Source organism: Salmo trutta, chromosome 38, assembly GCF_901001165.1.
Source record: "Salmo trutta chromosome 38, fSalTru1.1, whole genome shotgun sequence".
NCBI classification, from domain to species: Eukaryota; Metazoa; Chordata; class Actinopteri; order Salmoniformes; family Salmonidae; genus Salmo; species Salmo trutta.
Genome location: NC_042994.1, coordinates 5,031,634 through 5,052,793, shown reverse-complemented (window position 1 = coordinate 5,052,793; position 21,160 = coordinate 5,031,634). Strand labels below are relative to the sequence as shown.

Below are 21,160 nucleotides of genomic sequence, written 5' to 3'. Positions count from 1 at the left end.
CTCACAAACTAGAATCAGGGCACCCACTCCGACAAGGTTAACTGACCCACAGTCCCTCACGGTGACATGATATTATTGACATGACGTGTAAATGAGTGATAGAAAACCGATCGTGCAAATGTCACCATTCGGAATATTTGTTGTTTCTTTGTGTTTTTTAAAATTAATATATATATATATTTTTTGTGTGGGCACCCCATGCCGCCCCCTGGCAAGATGCCACTCTGGGTGGCTGCTCATGTCGCCTATGCCTAAATCCGCCACTGGTGTGCATGCTAGGCAGAGATGGTAGGAGGTCTCACAACTCATAAACTCATCATATCACATTAATTTATGTTCTACTAGTTGAAGATCCTTGGCATCATCTTACTGATTATTACACTATTGTAAGATGATGCCACTGATATTCAACTAGTAGGCATAAACCACCTGAATATTGATATTCGTTCGATTTTTCTTGAAAAATGTATTGTTATAACAAGAACATTTTCAAACATCTAGCACTTGGAAAATATACAGGGTCAGGGGTGGCCAACTCTCTTGGAGAGCAAATTGAATTTTCTTCCAGCCTGATTTTAAAGTGAGTTCACCCAAATTACAAAATACAAATGTTTGTGTCCTTACCTTGAAAGCAGTCTATGGACAAGGAGACTGCAATCTATAATTTGGTTACCCACTGCCATGCACCTTTAATATTAACATTTCCTGTGGAGAGCCTTGGTGTAGTGGTACGTGTCCTTGGCACATGTCACATACAACCTTCCACCCGAGAACAGGGATCAATCCCTACTTCCAACCTTCCCACTGTTTCTAGCGTTTGCCTGTCTCCCTATCTCATTTCATTGTTGTCTGAACAAAGTGTCAAATTACTTAAAAAACATGTTTACAAAAATATTAGCATACTTTAAATGTCAAAGTAACAAAGTCGTTAAATTCTGAGAGCTCGTTTAATGTTCAAAGCCTCCTGTGGTTTTTATTTTCCAAATCTCACTCCAAGCTTTCTTCAAAAGTTGGCAGCCCTGCACTGCCTACCTCTACATATTACATATCTTCTCACTCCTTATTTTCTCTCTGGGCTAGATAAGATATGTTTAAATTAAATGATGTAAAGAAAATACGTGATTTATCTCTTTATCACATTTATATGATGTGTAGTGTTTTGAGATTTTATGAACTCAATATAAACTTCCAACTCTAGATGGCTGCAATGCGATGCACTGTTTCTAAACCGGGTCGTAAAACCGTAGAAGAAAACGCCAGCTGACAATCCCGGAAGGGGACATACATTGGTTTGTTTGGCTTGGCAACCTGAATCTGTCAATTGAGGTAATGTTATGGTTATAAATCAATTTCGTGTGGATAACATCACGTACCTATTTGATTGAAGATTGATGGATAAATATGTTTTTAATCATCAGTGACTAAATAAATCGTGTGTGTGCAGCTCATTAACTACAGTAGCTAGCTATCTTATCGTGCCTTAATCTTATGCCAACTATAAATATTCATGTTCATGCTTTTATTTCAGCTGGACCTAACAATACATAATGCCTGAAGTCAAATCGATGTTCAGAGAAGTGTTGCCCAAGCAAGGTGAGTAACGACCATTATGAATAAAGACTGTGTGGTATAAATTAGCAATTTCGTCTATCTATCATGCAACTCAACACAGCAGCCACCCCTTCACTTCTGCAGTAACGTTAGATGCTCTAAAATACTGTAAACACATTCCTTTCAGTAGAAGGAACAGTTCGAAACACTGCCAAGTGTGTGCCAACTGCCAACCGATGTTATGTTCCTTCAGGTTTTTACTCCTACTGAAAATACCTCTCTGCCATCTACTGTTGAAACCGGTCACTGACCCCAAAAGATACACCTACTCATAGCCCACCAGATTTGTTCTCTTTACCTGAAAACTTAACTACAGTATGTTCAGTGGAAAACTGCACGGTACTACAACAGTATACCATGTTGATAGTGTGATGAATTATGCAGATTTTATTGGTCATAGTAATGAGTCTATTCTTTAAAGACAGTCTTGTAAAGTGTTGGTTAATTCCTAGGCTTGTGGCATGCAGGAAACCTGGGTTTGTGTCTTATTTTCTGTTTGCATTCTGATAACTAGAAGACAAGCCTGTAACTTCTCACTCTTGGTTATGCTACCATCTAAAGGGCAGTTGTCCATGGAGGACGTCCCCACCATGGTGCTGTGTAAGCCCAAGCTGATGCCTCTGAAATCAGTCACCCTGGAGAAACTGGAGAAGATGCAACTGGAGGCCCAGGAGGCCATCAAGCAACAGGGTCTGGCACTGAAAGAGCCACAGTAGACACGCAATGGCAGCCCAAGGAGTAGTAGGGTAGCAGCAGGAGCCACAATGGAGGACAGTAGCAACACCAGTAGACACAAAATGGACTACAGCCAGATGTTAAGATGGATACAATGGAGGGCAGAGGGTCACACTAGTCACAACCTAATATATCACTGTTGGCATCAATCTCATGGATTATTTTAATTGCTGAGAATGTATAATAGCCTTGTAAATATGAGAAGTCTTATTTCTGAGAGAAGTTGAATTGGAGTTTAGGTAAATATAACATCTGTTGTGAACACGTTCTTCAAATAAACAAAGATTTATTTCCCATTTATGACAGTACTAGATTTAGATCACACCATGATTCTCAAGTCATCTTTCATCTACTCACACAAATATATTGACAATAGCATACATTTTGCATAGCAATTTATTGAACTTTTGACAATCAGGGTGCAATTAAGACTTGGTACATTTTCACAACAGTGTTCGCCAAATATAAAAATAAACATTCTGGACACCATTTTGTTGTGAAATGATCGCAACCAGATCCAAATCTCTTAGCTTAACTTAATTTTTTATTAATTGCCTTGAGTAATGACATTTAATTTAAAAAAATATTTTTACATTTTTTTTTTAAGTGAAGAAAAAAAAAGTCAAGCACAGCATAGAAATAGACTAGTCTGGTACCCAGATCTGTTTGTGCCATCTTACACAACTTCTACCATAGGAATTTGGCCAAAACAGCACAAACAGATCTTGAAACCAGGCTAGAAACAGACAGCAGCTGGTGAGGGAAGGTGTTGCTTTGAACCAACGATCTGCCCCCCTTTTCATTAAAAAGCTTTATACACAAACCAGTTTAATTCTTGTACAAACACTTTAACCTAGAACAAGAATGGAGTGGCAGTGAAATAAAGAGAAAATATAAAAACAACATGGAATGACTCGTTGAGGTGTGGCACTTTCTGGGTTTTAGCTTATACATGTATACTCAAACACCTTAAATGGGTGTATCGTCTAACTTTTCGTCAACTAAAGAACAAAGTGCCATTTTACGCATTTTAAAAAAAATGTACATTCTTTCACTGTTAAGGAAAACAATAAGTGACATGGATCATAGTAAAAAGTAGCTTCAGTTTTGCAGAACATCTCTGGCACAAAATGGCTTCTTAGTAGCTTTCCAATTTGAAGCGACCGCCGTCCCCCTCGCTCACAAATCTCTTCCGGCCCCTGTGAAAATAGCCAAAATCAGTACATCTCCATCAATCATAAAACATGGATGTGTGTGAGAGAAACAAAAAGAGTAAATTAAAAAGATACTTACCGACTAGGACAAAGATCCCTCAGCTTTTCACAGATGAAGCCAGCACTGAAACTCTTGTCGACAAACTGCTCCAAGATGAAGTACGCACGAGGGACGTCGATGTTGATTTCAGCTATGTCCATGTAAACTCTTTCGTATCCCTGCAAACAAGATAATTATCATGTAAACAGTGACTTTCAATGTAATTCCAATGAAAAAAATAAGTGTGTAACATTGTATAGATCAAATCAATGGTAAACAAGGAGATGCAGTTGATTTTTAGGTAAAAAGTATTATATATCACATTGGTCCTCGAACCACAATAGTCTCAACACCAGGTGGTGCCACATGCACTGCAGTAGTATAATGTTACCACCAGGTGGCACCCAAGCTCACCCTCCTCATTTGGTCCACAGTGATGATGGAGGACACCCACAGAAACTTCAGCAGCTGCAGAACCATTTTGAACGTTTTCTCCCCTTTGGATTCCAGGACCATGACTATGGCCTATTGATAATAGGAAGAAAAGATGAATAACTTGTCTTACAATCAACTAAGGAAAATTCAGTATGTCAGTTTGATATTCTCAAGCAAAACAACCCTCCATCAGTGAGTACATTTCCAATGCACCTACAGGTAATACGTTCATATAAGATAAGTTAACATGAAAACTGGGGAAAGAAAAACTAGACAATGGATGCCGTGAGTTACCTCATAGACAAACTCGTGGTGGAAGTGCGGTACCTCCAGTTCTCTCAGACACCTCTCTGCTTCCTTGTTGTCTCCAGACAGAAGATACTCCTTCAGCAACAGGGTCATCTGATACAAGTAGAGAAAAAGGGGACATCCAAAGTCAATGTATGCCCATTGTACACCGGAGGTTCATCGATGACAACGTTAAGGCCTGCTCACAGATAGGGAATAGGAAGAACACATGAAACTAAGCCAGTTCAGCAACGGCTGAGATGTTCACGAAGGGTGGCTTGTACATCCGAGTAGCCGTAACGGACGTGTCGATATCATGTGATCACTGGAGACATCAGTAAAACTCTAAAGTAGGTCTTGATGACCTCACCCTTTCATAGTGAAAGCTCAATGAAATTACATTCCAATAACTTCATTTGGAGAACATAGACAAGATTTAAATAACTGGCACACATAAAGAACAGAGCATAGAGAACACACACACACACACTTGACAAGCAGCTCATTCAGTCCTCTATAAGATGAGCAGGTCTCACCTCTCTGACGAGCTGGGTGACAGGTCTCTGACCCCCACCTGTTCCCCAGAGGTTGTCGATGCGCAGGCCGCCCATACCCATCTTCAACAGCACCGCCGCCCGGTCCAAGGCCGCTCTATATGGAAAACACACAGCGACAAGACAGTGTGGACACTCTCCTGTCAATCATCCATCTCTACCTCCCTCTGTCATGGAATTATCCTTCCCATAGTCATTCATTCCTCTGCCCCAGTTTATACCCTCTCATTCCAAACTCCCATGAACCATCCCTCGGGATGCATTAGATTTCCCTCATAAGTTCTCTCAATGCATTCATAGAATGAAGACATTTCATTACGTAAACTCTGCCTAGCAACAAGCCACCAACTATTCTGTAACCCATGTATGACACTCCCCCAAAAGCTTCACTCATTGGTCTCAGTGAATACACCCACCAAATTACAAGTTGAAACACTTAACAACCCAGGGGTTCCCAAACCTTTTGGGGCTGGGGGACCCCTTTTATGACAGAAAATTCATCAGGGGCCCCCTCAATATCAGAACACAACTCCTACTTTAGAGTGTGATAAAAAAAATGTTTTACTATGATTACTGCAGTGCATGCTAAGTCTCAAGACCTGGGAAAGAACATTTTAAAGGCCCCCCCTCTGCATCGGAGAGAACATTTTGCCATTTTAAAGCTTTTCCTGAAACTCCACACATTTTCCCATGGAGCAGGCAATTTTGCAGTAGAGTTGAAAAACTGGTATTGACTTAAACTGAATCATTGATGGAGTATTGTAGATCTCTGTGAGCCTCCCGGGCCCTGTTGTGCCTATAAGGGTATACTGTAAACGCCCTCAACAACATCTCCATGATCATACCACATAGAAATGGGAGAAGGCGTTTCGTGTTTAATAATAACACCAACACATACCTTGCATGAACACAGTCGACTTTCCCCTTGTAGCCGTCTAAGTAGCTCTTGGAGAGGATCTTGTCTTTGACAGCCCGGGCAATGAATTGGCCGACGAGCTGAAAGAAAAAGAAAACACGGTTAACACACACTGGCCTCGAACACTTATCTCTCGGGTCCACCCCAAAACGACAGAACGGGAAGTTGGCAGAGCTAACGAAGAAATCTAAATAAATAGGACAGACTGAACTGTTGCCAGATAGCATGCCCATGGGCCTGAAATATCTTGGCTGCAGCATAATGTAATCCATTTGGAAATGAAGCGTCACGAACACATGTAAGCTTAACTGCATAGCCATAAACCATTATAGTACAATACACATATTTTATAACCTCATTTGATAATGAATAACTGCAGAGGCAAATAGACAACAAATCACCTACATTTAGCATCAAAGTAGGCCAATGGAGAGACCAGAGGCTGGATGGATGCATAAACACTTGTGTTGTTTCAGATGAGGTGACAGTGGCACTGTTTGTTGACATGAGTCAGAGAGATGAGAGAGAGAGCGTGATGAAAAAATAAAAAAAGCCAGAGAAAAATGCTGGCCTTGCTGTTCTGGACAGGACAAACTGGACAAAGCCTGTTGCTAACAAGCCATTGTGTCTGTGCAGACAAGAGAGCCCCAAACTCATCTGACCAGAACCAGTCTGGAAAGAGAGGAATGAGAGAGAAAGAGATTGCACAGTCAGGGGGAAGAACAGAGAGGTTGGCCTTGCAGGAAGTGAGAGAGAGTAGGAGGACAGACACGTGAGAGAGAGAAAGTGTGAGAGGGAGAGATGATAAATAACCCTTTTATCAGCCTCCTACGCTGAGCTAGCATTTTGTGCCTGGCGCTGCCGAGACAATGAGGCGAGAGATCGCATGTCTGCTCTGTGTGGACGGGGAGAAGAGAAAGAAAAGAGCTGAAACTCACCATCGCTTTCTTTCACAGACAGTCTCATCTACAGTACCACAGTGTTATTCAGTGGTGTAAAGTACCCAAGTAAAAATACTTTAAAGCACTACTTTAGTTTTGTACTTTACGACTTTTACGCCACTACATTCCTAAAGAAAATAATGTACTTTACATTTTCCCCGACACCCAAAAGTACTCGTTACATTTTGAATGCTTAACAGGACAGGAAAATAGTCTAATTCACACACTTATCAAGAGAACACATGGTCATCCCTACTGCCTCTGAGGACTCACTAAACACAAATGCTTAATTTGTCAATTATGTCTGAGTGTGCCCCTGGCTATCAGTAAATATATACAGTACCAGTCAAAAGTTTGCATATATTTTTATTTGTTCACCACTTTAAGGGTTCTTTATTTTTACTATTTAGAATAGTGAAGACATCAAAACTATGAAATCATGTAGTAACAAAAATATATATATATTTATATTTTATATTTGAGATTCTGCAAAGTAGCCCCCCTTTGCCTTGATGACAACTTTGCACACTCTTGGCATTCTCTCAACCAGCTTCATGAGGTAGTCACCTGAATGCATTTCAATTAACAGGTGTGCCTTGTTAAAAGTTCATTTGTGGAATTTCTTTCCTTCTTAATGCTTTTGAACCAATCAGTTGTCTTGTGACAAGGTAGGGGTGGGATACAGAAGATAGCCCTATTTGGTAAAATACCAAGTCCATATTATGGCAAGAACATCTCAGATAAGCAAAGAAAAAAACAACAGTTCATCATTATTTTAAGACATGAAGGTCAGCCAATACGGAAAAGTTCAAGAACTTTTAACATTTCTTCAAGTGCAGTCATTGTAAATAAGAATTTGTTCTTAACTGGGCTTGCCTAGTTAAATAAAATAAATAACCAAGCCCTATGATGAAACTGGCTCTCATGAGGACCGCCACAGGAAAGCACAACCCAGAGTTACCTCTAATGCAGAGGAAAAGTTGATTAGAGTTACCAGCCTCAGAAATTTCAGCCCAAATACATTTTTATAACAGACACATCAACTGTTCAGAGGAGACTGTGTGTATTATACCTTCATGGTCAAATTGCTGAAAAGAAACCACTAAAGGACACCAATAAGAAGAGACTTGCTTGAGCCAAGAAACACGAGTAATGGACATTAGACCGGTGGAAATCTGTCCATGGGTCTGATGAGTCCAAATTTGAGATTTTTGGTTCCAACCGCCGTGTCTTTGTGAGATGCAGAGTAGGTGAACGGATGATCTCCGCATGTGTGGTTCCCACCGAGGAGGTGTTATGGTGTGGGGGTGCTTTGCTGGTGACGGTCTGATTTATTTAGAATTCAATGCACACTTAACCAGCATGTCTACCACAGCATTCTGCAGCAATATGCCATCCCATCTGGTTTGCGCTTAGTGGGACTGTCATTTGTTTTTCAACAGGAGAATGATCCAACACACCTCCAGGCTGTGTAAGGGCTATTTGACCAAGAAGAGTGATGGAGCACTGCATCAGATGATCTGGCCACCACAATCACCAGACCTCAACCAAATTGAGATGGTTTGGGATGAGGTGGACTGCAGAGTGAATTAAAGCAGCAAAAAAAAGCACTCAGCATGTGTGGGAACTCCTTCAAGATTGCTGGAAAAGCATTCCAGGTGAAGCTGGTTGAGACAATACTTCAACTGGGCTTGATTGAGCTTGCCTGGCACAGTGGAACGGAACACACAAAGTGGAAACCTTGTTCACCTGGCACACTAAAGCAAATGTATTTGAAAGTATTTCAAATCCTGTTTGAACCCAGCTCTGTTATGCACACAGGGTACAGTACAACAACATACATCCCACACTGTAGTGACACCAAAAAAAAGCATTGTATCTGGGACAAATCATTCACCAAATCTTGTAATGAATAAACTGTCATGGTAAAAACATATTGATACAACAGTAGCTAAGATGGGGAGAAGTCTGTCCATAATAAAGCGCTGCTCTGCATTCTTAACAGCACTATCAACAAGGCAGGTCCCACAGGCCCTAGTTTTGTCACACCTTGACTACTGTTCAGTCTTGTGGTCAGGTGCCACAAAGAGGGACAGGAAAATGACAATTGGCTCAGAACAGGGAGCACGGCTGGCCCTTAAATGTACGCGGAGAGCTAACATTAATAATATGCATGTAAATCTCATGGCTCAAAGTGGAAGAGAGATTGACTTCATTACTACTTGTTTTTGTAAGAAGTGTTGACAAGCTGAATGGACCAACGTGTCTGTTTAAACTACTAGCACACAGCTCGGACACCCATGCATACTAGAGGTCGACCGATTAATCAGGGCCGATTTCAAGTTTTCATAACAATTGGTAATCGGCCTTTTTAGTCACCGATTACATTGCAATCCACGAGGAAACTGCATGGAAGGCTGACCAGCTGTTACGTGAGTGCAGTGTCAAAAGGACCCAAGGTAAGTTGCTAGCTAGCATTAAACTTATCTTATAAAAAAAAAAAAATCACTAGTTAACTTAGTAATATCATCAACCATGTGTAGTTAACTAGCTTGTCCTGTGTTGCATATAATCAATGCGGTGCCTGTTAATTTATCATCGAATCACAGCCTACTTCAACTTCGCCAAACGGGTGATGATTTAACAAAAGTGCATTCGCGGAAAAAGCACAATCATACCAACCATCAATGCCTTTCTTAAAATCAATATATATTAGTATATTTTTTTAAACCTGCCTATTTAGTTAAGAAATTCATGTTAGCAGGCAATATTAACTAGGGAAATTGGCTCACTTCTCTTGCGTTCAGTGCAAGCAGAATCCGGGTATATGCAACAGTTTTGGCCGCCTGGCTCGTTGCGAACTGTGAACTAATTTGCCAGAATTTTACATAATTATGACATAACATTGAAAGTTGTGCAATTTAACAGCAATATTTAGACTTAGGGATGCCACCCGTTCGATAAAATACGGAACAGTTCCATATTTCACTGAAAGAATAAACGTTTCATTTTCAAAATGATCGTTTCTGGATTTAACCAGATTAATGACCAAAGGCTCGTATTTCTGTGTGTTTATTATAATGAAGTCTATGGTTTGATATTTGATAGAGCAGTCTGACTGAGCGGTGGTAGGCAGCAGCAGGCTCGTATTTCTGTGTGTTTATTATGTTATAATTAAGTCTATGGTTTGATATTTGATAGAGCAGTCTGACTGAGCGGTGGTAGGCAGCAGCAAGCTCGAAAGCATTCATTCAAACAGCACTTTACTGCATTTGCCAGCAGCTCTTAGCAATGCTTGATGCACGGCGCTGTTTGACTTCAAGCCTATCAACTCCCGAGATTAGGCTGGCAATACTAGTGCCTATTAGAACATCCAATAGTCAAAGATATATGAAATACAAATGGTATAGAGAGAAATAGTCGACACGTCATAATTCCTATAATAACTACAACCTAAAACTTCTTAACTGGGAATATTGAACCACCAGCTTTCATGTTCTCATGTTCTGAGCAAGGAACTTAAACGTTAGCTTTTTACATGGCACATATTGCACTTTCTCCAACACTTTTTGCATTATTTAAACCAAATTGAACATGTTTCATTATTTGAGACTAAATAGTTTGATTTATGTATTATATTAAGTTAAAATAAAAGGGTTCATTGTTCATTCAGTATTGTTGTAAATATTATTACAAATGAAAAAATAAAATAGTCGGCATCGGATTTTTTTGGTCCTCCAATAATCAGTCGACCTCTAATGCATACCCCACAAGACATTTTACACTGCTGCTACTCTGTTATTATCTATGCAGTCACTTTAATAACTCTAACTACATGTACATAATACCTCGACTAACCGGTGCCCCCGCACCTCCTGTATATAGCGTCGCTATTGTTATTTTACTACTGTTCTTAAATGTTGTTACTTTTATTAGTTACTCATATTTTTGTAAAAAAGAAAAGAAAAGTCAACTGCATTGATGGTTAAGGGCTTGTAAGTAAGCATTTCACTGAAAGGTGACCTGTTGTATTCGGCACATGTGACAAATAAGATTTGATGCCACCAGAGGTCTCTTCACAATCCCCAAGTCCAGAACAGACTATGGGAGGCGCACAGTACTACATAGAGCCATGACTATGTGGAACATTATTCCAAATCAGGCAACTGATGCAAGCAGTAAAATCAGATTTTTTTTTTTTTTTTTTTTTTAATGGGTAAAAATACACCTTTTGGAACAGCGGGGACTGTGAAGAGAAAGGTACAGACAAACGCATATTGTAGTATTGTCGTATTATACATTGTGTATTGTAGATGTGTAATATTGGAGGGTGTGGCTCAGTTGGTAGAGCATGGTGTTTGCAACACCAGGGTTGTGGGTTCGATTCCCACAGGGGACTAGTATGGAAGAGAAATAAAAAAATGTATGAAATGTATGCATTCACTACTGTAAGTCGCTCTGGATAAGAGCGTCTGCTAAATGACTAAAATGTTAAAAAAAATGTTATACATTGTGTATTGTAGATGTGTAATATTGTCGTATTATACATTGTGTATTGTAGATGTGTAATATTGTCGTATTATACATTGTGTATTGTAGATGTGTAATATTGTCGTATTATACATTGTGTATTGTAGATGTGTAATATTGTCGTATTATACATTGTGTATTGTAGATGTGTAATATTGTCGTATTATACATTGTGTATTGTAGATGTGTAATATTGTCGTATTATACATTGTGTATTGTAGATGTGTAATATTGTCGTATTATACATTGTGTATTGTAGATGTGTAATATTGTCGTATTATACATTGTGTATTGTAGATGTGTAATATTGTCGTATTATACATTGTGTATTGTAGATGTGTAATATTGTCGTATTATACATTGTGTATTGTAGATGTGTAATATTGTCGTATTATACATTGTGTATTGTAGATGTGTAATATTGTCGTATTATACATTGTGTATTGTAGATGTGTAATATTGTCGTATTATACATGTGTATTGTAGATGTGTAATATTGTCGTATTATACATTGTGTATTGTAGATGTGTAATATTGTCGTATTATACATGTGTAATATTGTGGTATTATACATTGTGTATTGTAGATATGTAATATTGTTGTATTGTGGTATTATACATTGTGTATTGTAGGTATGTAGTGGTGTAATATTGTTATATGGTGGTATTATACATTGTGTATTGTAGGTATGTAGTGGTGTAATATTGTTATATGGTGGTATTATACATTGTGTATTGTAGATGTGTAGTGGTGTAATATTGTTGTATGGTGGTATTATACATTGTGTATTGTAGATGTGTAGTGGTGTAATATTGTTGTATGGTGGTATTATACATTGTGTATTGTAGATGTGTAGTGGTGTAATATTGTTATATGGTGGTATTATACATTGTGTATTGTAGATGTGTAGTGGTGTAATATTGTTATATGGTGGTATTATACATTGTGTATTGTAGATGTGTAGTGGTGTAATATTGTTGTATTATACATTGTGTATTGTAGATGTGTAGTGGTGTAATATTGTTATATTGTGGTATTATACATTGTGTATTGTAGGTATGTAGTGGTGTAATATTGTTGTATGGTGGTATTATACATTGTGTATTGTAGATGTGTAGTGGTGTAATATTGTTGTATGGTGGTATTATACATTGTGTATTGTAGATGTGTAGTGGTGTAATATTGTTGTATGGTGGTATTATACATTGTGTATTGTAGATGTGTAGTGGTGTAATATTGTTATATGGTGGTATTATACATTGTGTATTGTAGATATGTAGTGGTGTAATATTGTTATATGGTGGTATTATACATTGTGTATTGTAGATATGTAGTGGTGTAATATTGTGGTATTATACATTTTGTATTGTAGATGTGTAGTGGTGTAATATTGTTATATGATGTATTGTTTTATATGTAATGTAAGTTCCTTAATGTGTTTGGACCCCAGGAAGAGTAGCTGCTGCCTTGGCAACAGCTAATGGGGATCCCTAATAAATACCATGTTTGAACAGTGCGTCTGTTGACTTTACAGTCGCGATAGGAACGGTCAGATGGCTATAGTAACTGTAAAGCTCTTATTTTATGACCTGCATATAGAATTTCCAAACAGAACATATGCATTCTGTTCTGAGATACACTGCTCCGGTTTGCATGCAGAACAGAACACAGAAACACAGCACAAGCATAAAAGACACCTCATATACACACTGCAGTGCGCCTGCTAAGTCACTCAAACATTCACAAGGGCACACGGTCAATTAGACATTTTCACAGATACACCCAAACACTTCTATTCTTAGACGGCGCAATATCAAAACACACTACCTGAGGGGCTCCAGGTGTGTCCAACACCAGGTCAGGCAGCTCCCTTAGTAACTTGTCAAATGAGCTCTCCACGTCTCTACGGCTCAGCACGCGGCCACACAGGTCCGCCAACAGTCTGGACGTCAGCTCTCTGTGGCTGGCCTTGGCCTCCAGGGCCAGGCTCACAGCCAGCATGGGCACACCGCTAGACATGGAGCCCAGGTTGAGTTCACCCAGGAGCTCCTACGGAGGGGAGAGAGGGGGATGGGTTTTGGTCAGATGGAATAAAGAGTCGGTCATGGGGAGAGAGAGAGGGGGTATTGGCCAAGAAGAGGGAGTGGGCTCATAGGGTCAAATCAGAGAAGAACATAGCTACATCCTTCAGAATTAACTTGGTCTACAGTTAGATAAACGGCAGAAGCAGGTCCAGTGTTTAGGACATTAAAAGCACTAGTTAGCACTACAGAAAACTCAACCGTTGAAATGAACCTACCGCTACTTCATTGGTGTCGCCATGTTCAAAGTACTCCTGCACGATGGGAGTGAGCGTCTTCTCAAAGTCCCCTTCCTCCAGCGGAGGAACCACCGTCTCATACACACAGTTCTCCTGTAGAGGACACCAGAAAGCAGAGGAATGAAGCTGATCAAGACTGGATACCAAAAAACTTGTATAGTACACTTAAGGCTCTGAGTTCTCATGAGCAGGTAAAACTCAGGGTCCTAACCATACTGTACCTAACTCAGACGGTCATAGGTCCAAAATAAAATGGTCCAATACCTGAGCTTCGTCATAGTTGGGGTCTTTGACGTCGACCTCCTCCAGGTCGTACACTTCTCCAGGTGGGCCCCACACCCCTTTGCCTCCCGCTCCACCTGACAAAGAACAATGCCTCTGATGTTTTCAAAACAGAAACAGTTTCATGGTGCAAAATAGTTTAAATCTGTAGCAAAACGTAAAAATCATTAGAATCCGGCAGTGTGATTTAAAGACACAATATGCAGAAATCGCGCCGCCATTTCCTGGTTGCTAAAATAGTTTGATAAAACAAGCAAATACAGTGTAGAGAATCATTGTACCATCTAAACCACTGTGAAGTGTCTTTTCCATAGCTAAAAATGTTGTATTTTCAACTGCAAAAACAAAAATTTAACAGGAAGCATAAAATATAAAATGCAACATGTAAAGTGTTGGTCCCATGTTTTCCATACGCACAAAAAGCTTAGTTCTCTCAAATTTTGGGCACAAATTTGCTTACATCCCTCCTTTGCCAAGATAATCCATCCACCTGACAGGTGTGGCATATCAAGAAGCTGATTAAGCAGCACGACCATTACACAGGTGCACCTTCTACTGGGGACAATAAAAGGTCACTAAAATGTGCAGTTGTGTCACACAACACAATGCCAGACATCTCAAGTTGAGGGAGCATGCAATTGGGAAGCAGACTGCAAAAATGTCCACCAGAGCTCTTGCCAGAGAATTGAATGTTAATTTCTCTACCATAAACCACCACCAACGTCATTTTAGAGAGAATTTGGAAGTACCTCCACCAGGCCTCACAACCGCTGACCACGTGTAACCATGCCAGCCCAGGACCTCCACATCCGGCTTCTTCACCTAAAGGATCATCTGAGACCAGCCACCCGGACAGCTGATGAAACTGAGGAGTATTTATGTCTGTAATAAAGTATTTTTGTGGGGAAAACTCATTCTGATTGACTGGGCCTGGCTTCCCAGTGGGTGGGCCGATGCCCTCCAAGGCCCATGGCTGCACCCCTGCCCAGTCATGTAAAATCCATAGATTAGGGCCTAATTATTTATTTCAATTGACCGATATGAACTGAAACTCCGTAAAATCGTTGTTTATATTTTTGTTCAGTATAAAAATAGCCACATACAACACTCCTTTCTTCAGCAATGTGCGTTATAAAAAGGCCACTATTGATGCATTTCTCAGATTAGGGTGAAGTCATCCCTAGACATTGGTCTTGGGGTCAGTTTTGCATTTCCCCCACTTAGGGTTAAGGTTAGGATTTAGGGAAGGCAAGCTGATCCTAGATCTGCGTCACCCCAGAGCTTTCAAAAACATACTACCAACCAGTAGCCGATATGTGGTCACCTGCAGCGGGTTGACATTACAATGCAGCCTACATCTGAACACAAACACTGTGCTGACAAAGGAAAGGTCAACAGTACCCCATGTACAATATACAGCATGTCACACACACAGCAGCGTTCTGTGCTTGAGACAGGATGTCTTCAATACAACTGAAGTGAAACACTGAAAACCACCTTCAGTTCAAAAGGCTTTTCTCCAGAAAGACAGAGAGCATATGACGTCATAGTGTCACAAAATACCACAGGCAGACAGATACTACTGATTGCGGAAACCAATATGAAACATTACTACAAACAGGAACTGGCCGAACTATACAGGGGTAAAGATAAATAAATGAATCATATTTCCTATAGATCTTTTATTTATCCATACCACTATGGTGGGACTATAACTAGACAGGAACAAGTGGTGAGCACAAAAATACCCCCTTACTTCCTCTATATGACACTTCCTATATAGTGTGTGTTGTTCAGACAGTATAGCACTTTAAAGGCTCAACTGGTGACATAAACCACATATTTAAAAGGGGTCATTCCTCATTAGTAAGTGTTACACAAAGCCACATCTGTTGGTGGCTCTGTAGAAACAGATTGAGAGTCTATTTAAGAAGAGACCCATTTCCAAAGCAGCTCATCTTGTCTAGGCCTACATGTTTTAACGCCCCCACCCTCCTATAAGTCCCACCCAGTGTGTGTGGGATGTATGTATGTATGTATGTATGTATGTACGTACGTACGTACGTACGTACGCTACACACGTACGTACGTGTGCTCAATTGGATTCAGGTCTGGGGAACGGGCGGGCCAGTCCATAGCATCAATGCCTTCCTCTTGCAGGAACTGCTGACACACTCCAGCCACATGAAGTCTAGCATTGTCTTGCATTAGGAGGAACCCAGGGCCAACCGCACCAGCATATGGTCTCACAAGGGGTCTGAGGATCTCATCTCGGTACCTAATGGCAGTCAGGCTACCTCTGGCGAGCACATGGAGGGGTGTGCGGCCCCCCAAAGAAATGCCACCCCACACCATGACTGACCCACCGCCAAACCGGTCATGCTGGAGGATGTTGCAGGCAGCAGAACGTTCTCCACGGCGTCTCCAGACTCTGTCGCGTGCTCGGTGTGAACCTGCTTTCATCTGTGAAGAGCACAGGGCGCCAGTGGCGAATTTGCCAATCTTGGTGTTCTCTGGCAAATGCTAAACATCCTGCACGGTGTGGGGCTGTAAGCACAACCCCCACCTGTGGACGTCAGGCCCTCATACCACCCTCATGGAGTCTGTTTCTGACCGTTTGAGCAGACACATGCACATTTGTGGCCTGCTGGAGGTCATTTTGCAGGGCTCTGGCAGTGCTCCTCCTGCTCCTCCTTGCACAAAGGCGGAGGTAGCGGTCCTGCTGCTGAGTTGTTGCCCTCCTACGGCCTCCTCCATGTCTCCTGATGTACTGGCCTGTCTCCTGGTAGCACCTCCATGCTCTGGACACTACGCTGACAGACACAGCAAACCTTCTTGCCACAGCTCGCATTAATGTGCCATCCTGGATGAGCTGCACTACCTGAGCCACTTGTGTGGGTTGTAGACTCCGTCTCATGCTACCACTAGAGTGAAAGCACCGCCAGCATTCAAAAGTGACCAAAACATCAGCCAGGAAGCATAGGAACTGAGAAGTGGTCTGTGGTCCACCTGCAGAACCACTCCTTTATTGGGGGTGTCTTGCTAATTGCCTATAATTTCCACCTGTTGTCTATTCCATTTGCACAACAGCATGTGAAATTTATTGTCAATCAGTGTTGCTTCCTAAGTAGACAGTTTGATTTCACAGAAGTGTGATTGACTTGGAGTTACATTGTGTTGTTTAAGTGTTCCCTTTATTTTTTTGAGCAGTATATATATATATATATATATATATTCCTGTATATAGCTCTGCCCATTTAGAAAGTTGTCTGTGCCATGGCTGATTCCGGAACATGATGTACCTATTACCCTCGTTGCCCTGAGAGATTCCACCCATAGAATAGTTTCTGTTACGCTTCCAAAACCTTACACCACTTTCATTTTTACAGGAGCCCCTAAACCACAGCGGGTCCTAGACTGTGTTCCAAATGGCACCCTATTCCCTTTACTATAGTGAATAGGTTGCCATTTGGGACAGAAGCCCAGGCATTTACATTGACATCATGGTTCTTTGGTTACATAACAACTCAAACACATCTGTGCCAAGATGGTTCCTTTCTATCAGAAAACAACTAACTGTACTGTGCTGCAGCAAGATGTTATTTTGGCAATGGGGACTGACATTAAAGGCCAAGAAAAATACTGCAGTTTCATTTTATCAGATAAGAACCGAACTAACCAGTTCAAAAGGTCTCTCAGAGCATGAGTACTGATCTAGGATCAGATTCCCACCTTTCCACATAATCCTATTCATTAAGATCTAAAAAGGCTAAACTGATCCTTTATCAGCACTCTTACTCTGAAAGTCACTGTCAATATTACATTTACATTTAAGTCATTTAGCAGACGCTCTTATCCAGAGCGACTTACAAATTGGATATGAAACCAGAGGTAAAATAGCTGGGGGTATGGCAAGCTGCTCTGACTACATCCCAAATGACACCCTATTCCCAATGTAGTGCACTACTTTTGACTGGGGCTCATAGGGATCTGGCTAAAAGTAGTGCACTATATATAGAATAGGGTACCATTTGGAACATGTACTTTGACTGCTGAGAAGCAGCTTCCTCTCCAGTTATACATAACCGCTGAAGCGTCATGCATGTACAAGGTGATTACAAAGTAGTAAATAGCTTATCACCTTGAAGATTAATATGCAGGCAACTATAAGATTTAAAAGGAATCACTCATGTTATTGGTAAACAAGCCAGGCTAGTTGGAGATGTTGGCCACCATGGGAAGGTGAGGTGATGTTATCTACAACAAACCACCATGCTCTTGCCATCTAGGTTACTTTATTGCCTAGTTTGCATGTCTTTGGACAAATGCTCAATCTTGTTTCAGTTATCCAAATCTCTTAGACGAGATATTATAATGTGCTGAATTATGGAGCCTCTATAAGCAATTAGATTTCAATCTTATTTTTCTTTCTTTTTGACTCCAGGAAGGATCGTACATCACCCACAAATCTACAAAGTCAGTCACCTTCTTCAAGGTCATAGGCCTAGTGGAAACTTCTAGGGGGGGGAAAAGCCTTCAGCGGATGGATGCCAAAAGGAGATAAGAGTTGTGTTAATATAAGTGAGTGTTAATATAAGTGAGTGTGATCGGATCAGCCTCACCTTGACATTTTTTAACATGCTAATTGGTTTACTACTGGGCTGGCAGTTGGAGAGACAGATCTCCTGGGGACTAGATCATGTGTAGCCTTGATTCCAGCCAACAAGAATATGGTGTGATTTCTGGTCACGCAAGACTAGGACACACAACATTGTAACTCTGTAGGCAATGATTGGCTATTCCTTGAAGCATATTTTTGCTCAAAACACTAATAGACTAACTTGTTGCTTATCAAGTAATGCAGCAACAGTATTACACCTGTTAGGTATTACAATCTTCTAGAAATGTTAACGTCCCATTACTGGTCTTCGGTAGGCTTCAATGGCCTTACCTTCCCTAGCCGTGACTTCACGTGATCACAAGTAGGACCATGTTAACAACACTTTATTACATAACCACATAAATAGTCACTCCCCATTCCTTTCTCTGATAGTCCTCTTCCCTTCCATTTAACATTATATGTTTTAACATCTACATAACTCCCCATACCTTTCTTTGGAAGTCCTCTTCCCTTCCCTGCCCGAGACTTCCTGTCCAGCAGTTTGCTCTTGGGGCTGGTGGGGGGTACGGTGCCGTTAGTGCCCCGGGAGGGGTCCCCGTTATCACTAAACGAGTCCCCTCTCCCAGAGTCTCTAGAAGAAGTCTTCCTCAGCCTCCTCTTCGCTTTGGCTTTGAGACGGGCCTCGTGGATACTGTTAGGTGCCGAAATCCAGTTGCCATTTATTTCGTTCTTGACGTTTTTGGTGATAATGCCATTCTCCTCTTCGCCCGATAGGAAAGAGTCACTCAGGTCGTCTGCGTCTGTTGGCGGGGGGTGAAAGAGGTGGTGAAAGACAAGGTAAGAAGGCAGTTTGACTGATTGACCAGAAAACACTATTTGCAGATGTTATATTTCATGAGCGAAGTTATGGGTCATTTGATGTTCACAATGCACTAATTGTCTTATAAACATAGTGTGTATATAATATAATGCATTATCACTTTTAAAAAAAACGTATTGACTATATAAAATGTAAGACCAGCAGAATAGAAATCATGATCAGTGGTTACAGAAAACGCTGCAGTCACTGAAAGTTAGAATCACCAGTAATCACTGAGTTACTTCCGCATCAAAAGTCCAGACAGACTAGACTGGTAAAGATAACTTACCAAGGGGGTTAGCGTTCAGCCATGCCTCGCAGTCATTTGCCATTGTTTTAAAATGGGGATTTGGAGCAGCGGAAATGCGTGCGAATAAAAAAAAAATGCAGACACCTAAAATGATAAAATAACGTTTCAATTCATTTTGATGTGCATTCATTTCATTGGCACGTCAACATGTCCAGACAAGCCCCCCCCACCTGACCTAATTCATGCATTGATAATCTCCAGACAAAAAAACATTTTGTTGACAGATTTGTATTTAGACAGCAGCACAGCAAATCACTTTTGTCAGTCAATCGCAAGCCCCTGCTGCGACGACGCACCACTACGCAGGCAAAACAATGACCGCATCGTTGTGCAGAAATCAATGACGAGATATTACACCGTAAAAATGGTAAGCAATGAAACAACAAGAGTTAAATACAGCTTAAAGTTGACGCACTCTATATATAATTCATATTTCAGGGATAATTTGTATATTGTCATTAGCTTTGCAGTTATCACAAAGTTAAAGGCTGCCTCGGTTGTTGTCACTTGGCAGCCCAAGTCCCAAGCGACGGCACAACAACAAAGCCAGCTATATTACAGTAGGTAAAATAATTTATCGTCAACTTAGAAGCGCTGCTCCATAATGTCAAACATTAGCTGTCTACCTCTTGCGTGTCCAAAGAAAAATCACTGACCGTTAATGTGGTTTTAAATTCTGTTGTTTTTATGTTGTACACCCAGCAACACTTGGCATATAATTGTGTTTGAGATATCCGATTGGCTGACCTTGCAAACGTGTTGTAAAGAGGGCACCAATCAAAATCCCGGATGAGACCTGGCTTCTCGTATTTTCTGTAGGGTCGACTTCCTAATGATGTAGTGCTGCCCCCTATCGTTGGGGTTGCAGAGTAGCAACAATACGTTTTTGAAAAACTTTCAACACTATTGCTATAACGCTATTGCTATAATAACGACTTATAATAAGCATGTTTGTGTTGGAGAAAAGGTCAAATAACTTTCATTGTATTTGAAACCCAACAAAATAAGCCTAAGTCCTAAATTGTGCAATGTTAGACCCTAAAATAGCTAGAACATTTTGTCCACTATAGTGTAGGCCAAGGGTTCTCAAACTTTTTGGGGCCTGAGACCCCTTTTGTGATAGAAAATTCATCATGGACCCCCTCATAATCAGAACACAACTTGAGTGAGATAAAAAAAAAAATAGCATACAAGGAGTACTATGACTGGCAGTGCATGGCCGGATGAACCAAATCTCGACTCTGGGAAGGAACATTAAAGGCCCATACCTTGTCATCGGAAAGTACATTTAGCAGTTTTCAAGCAAATTTCCTGCAATTCTGCACATTCTGTTATGGGGCAGAGAGATGTTTTTGTTGTTGCAGCTTTAAAGCTAATATCAATCAAATGTATTTATAAAGCCCATTTTACATCAGCCGATGTCACAAGTGCTATACAGAAACCCAGCCTAAAACTCCAAACAGCAAGCAATGCAGATGTAGAAGCACGGTGGCTTGGAAAAACT

At 40.7% G+C, this 21,160-nt stretch overlaps 2 protein-coding genes across 3 annotated transcripts; one reads left to right on the top strand and one right to left on the bottom strand.

Annotated features, from left to right (window-relative positions):
* The first annotated feature begins 1,219 nt into the window (after positions 1-1,219).
* On the top strand, positions 1,220-2,642 carry LOC115178261 (BBSome-interacting protein 1). The gene is made up of 3 exons (XM_029739351.1): positions 1,220-1,326; positions 1,529-1,593; positions 2,173-2,642. The coding sequence occupies exons 2-3, from the start codon at positions 1,548-1,550 to the stop codon at positions 2,325-2,327; spliced, it is 201 nt and encodes a 66-aa protein (XP_029595211.1). The 5' UTR covers positions 1,220-1,326; positions 1,529-1,547; the 3' UTR covers positions 2,328-2,642.
* LOC115178260 (programmed cell death protein 4) lies at positions 2,616-20,401 on the bottom strand. Of its 2 annotated transcripts, none has more exons than XM_029739349.1 (12): positions 20,313-20,401; positions 19,636-19,740; positions 18,976-19,287; positions 13,849-13,943; positions 13,564-13,677; positions 13,092-13,313; positions 5,776-5,873; positions 4,860-4,974; positions 4,330-4,437; positions 4,015-4,125; positions 3,640-3,779; positions 2,616-3,545 (listed from the first exon to the last, which is right to left on the bottom strand). In XM_029739349.1, the coding sequence occupies exons 2-12, from the start codon at positions 19,676-19,678 to the stop codon at positions 3,485-3,487; spliced, it is 1,419 nt and encodes a 472-aa protein (XP_029595209.1). In that variant the 5' UTR covers positions 19,679-19,740; positions 20,313-20,401; the 3' UTR covers positions 2,616-3,484. The 2 variants fall into 2 exon arrangements, with proteins under 2 accessions (XP_029595209.1, XP_029595210.1); XM_029739350.1 differs by having other exon boundaries at positions 20,283-20,335.
* Between the last annotated feature and the right edge of the window lie 759 nt (positions 20,402-21,160).

Bases quoted from the DNA above. Each gene is read 5' to 3' on its own strand.
- LOC115178261 (XM_029739351.1), top strand. From the start codon at position 1,548: ATGCCTGAAGTCAAATCGATGTTCAGAGAAGTGTTGCCCAAGCAAG. The intron at 1,594-2,172 runs GTGAGTAACGAC...TACCATCTAAAG, and splicing joins AGAAGTGTTGCCCAAGCAAG to GGCAGTTGTCCATGGAGGAC.
- LOC115178260 (XM_029739349.1), bottom strand. From the start codon at position 19,678: ATGGCAAATGACTGCGAGGCATGGCTGAACGCTAACCCCCTTG. The intron at 13,944-18,975 runs GTATGGGGAGTT...GTTCTTTGTCAG, and splicing joins AAGAGGACTTCCAAAGAAAG to GTGGAGCGGGAGGCAAAGGG. The intron at 3,546-3,639 runs GTAAGTATCTTT...CTATTTTCACAG, and splicing joins AGGGATCTTTGTCCTAGTCG to GGGCCGGAAGAGATTTGTGA.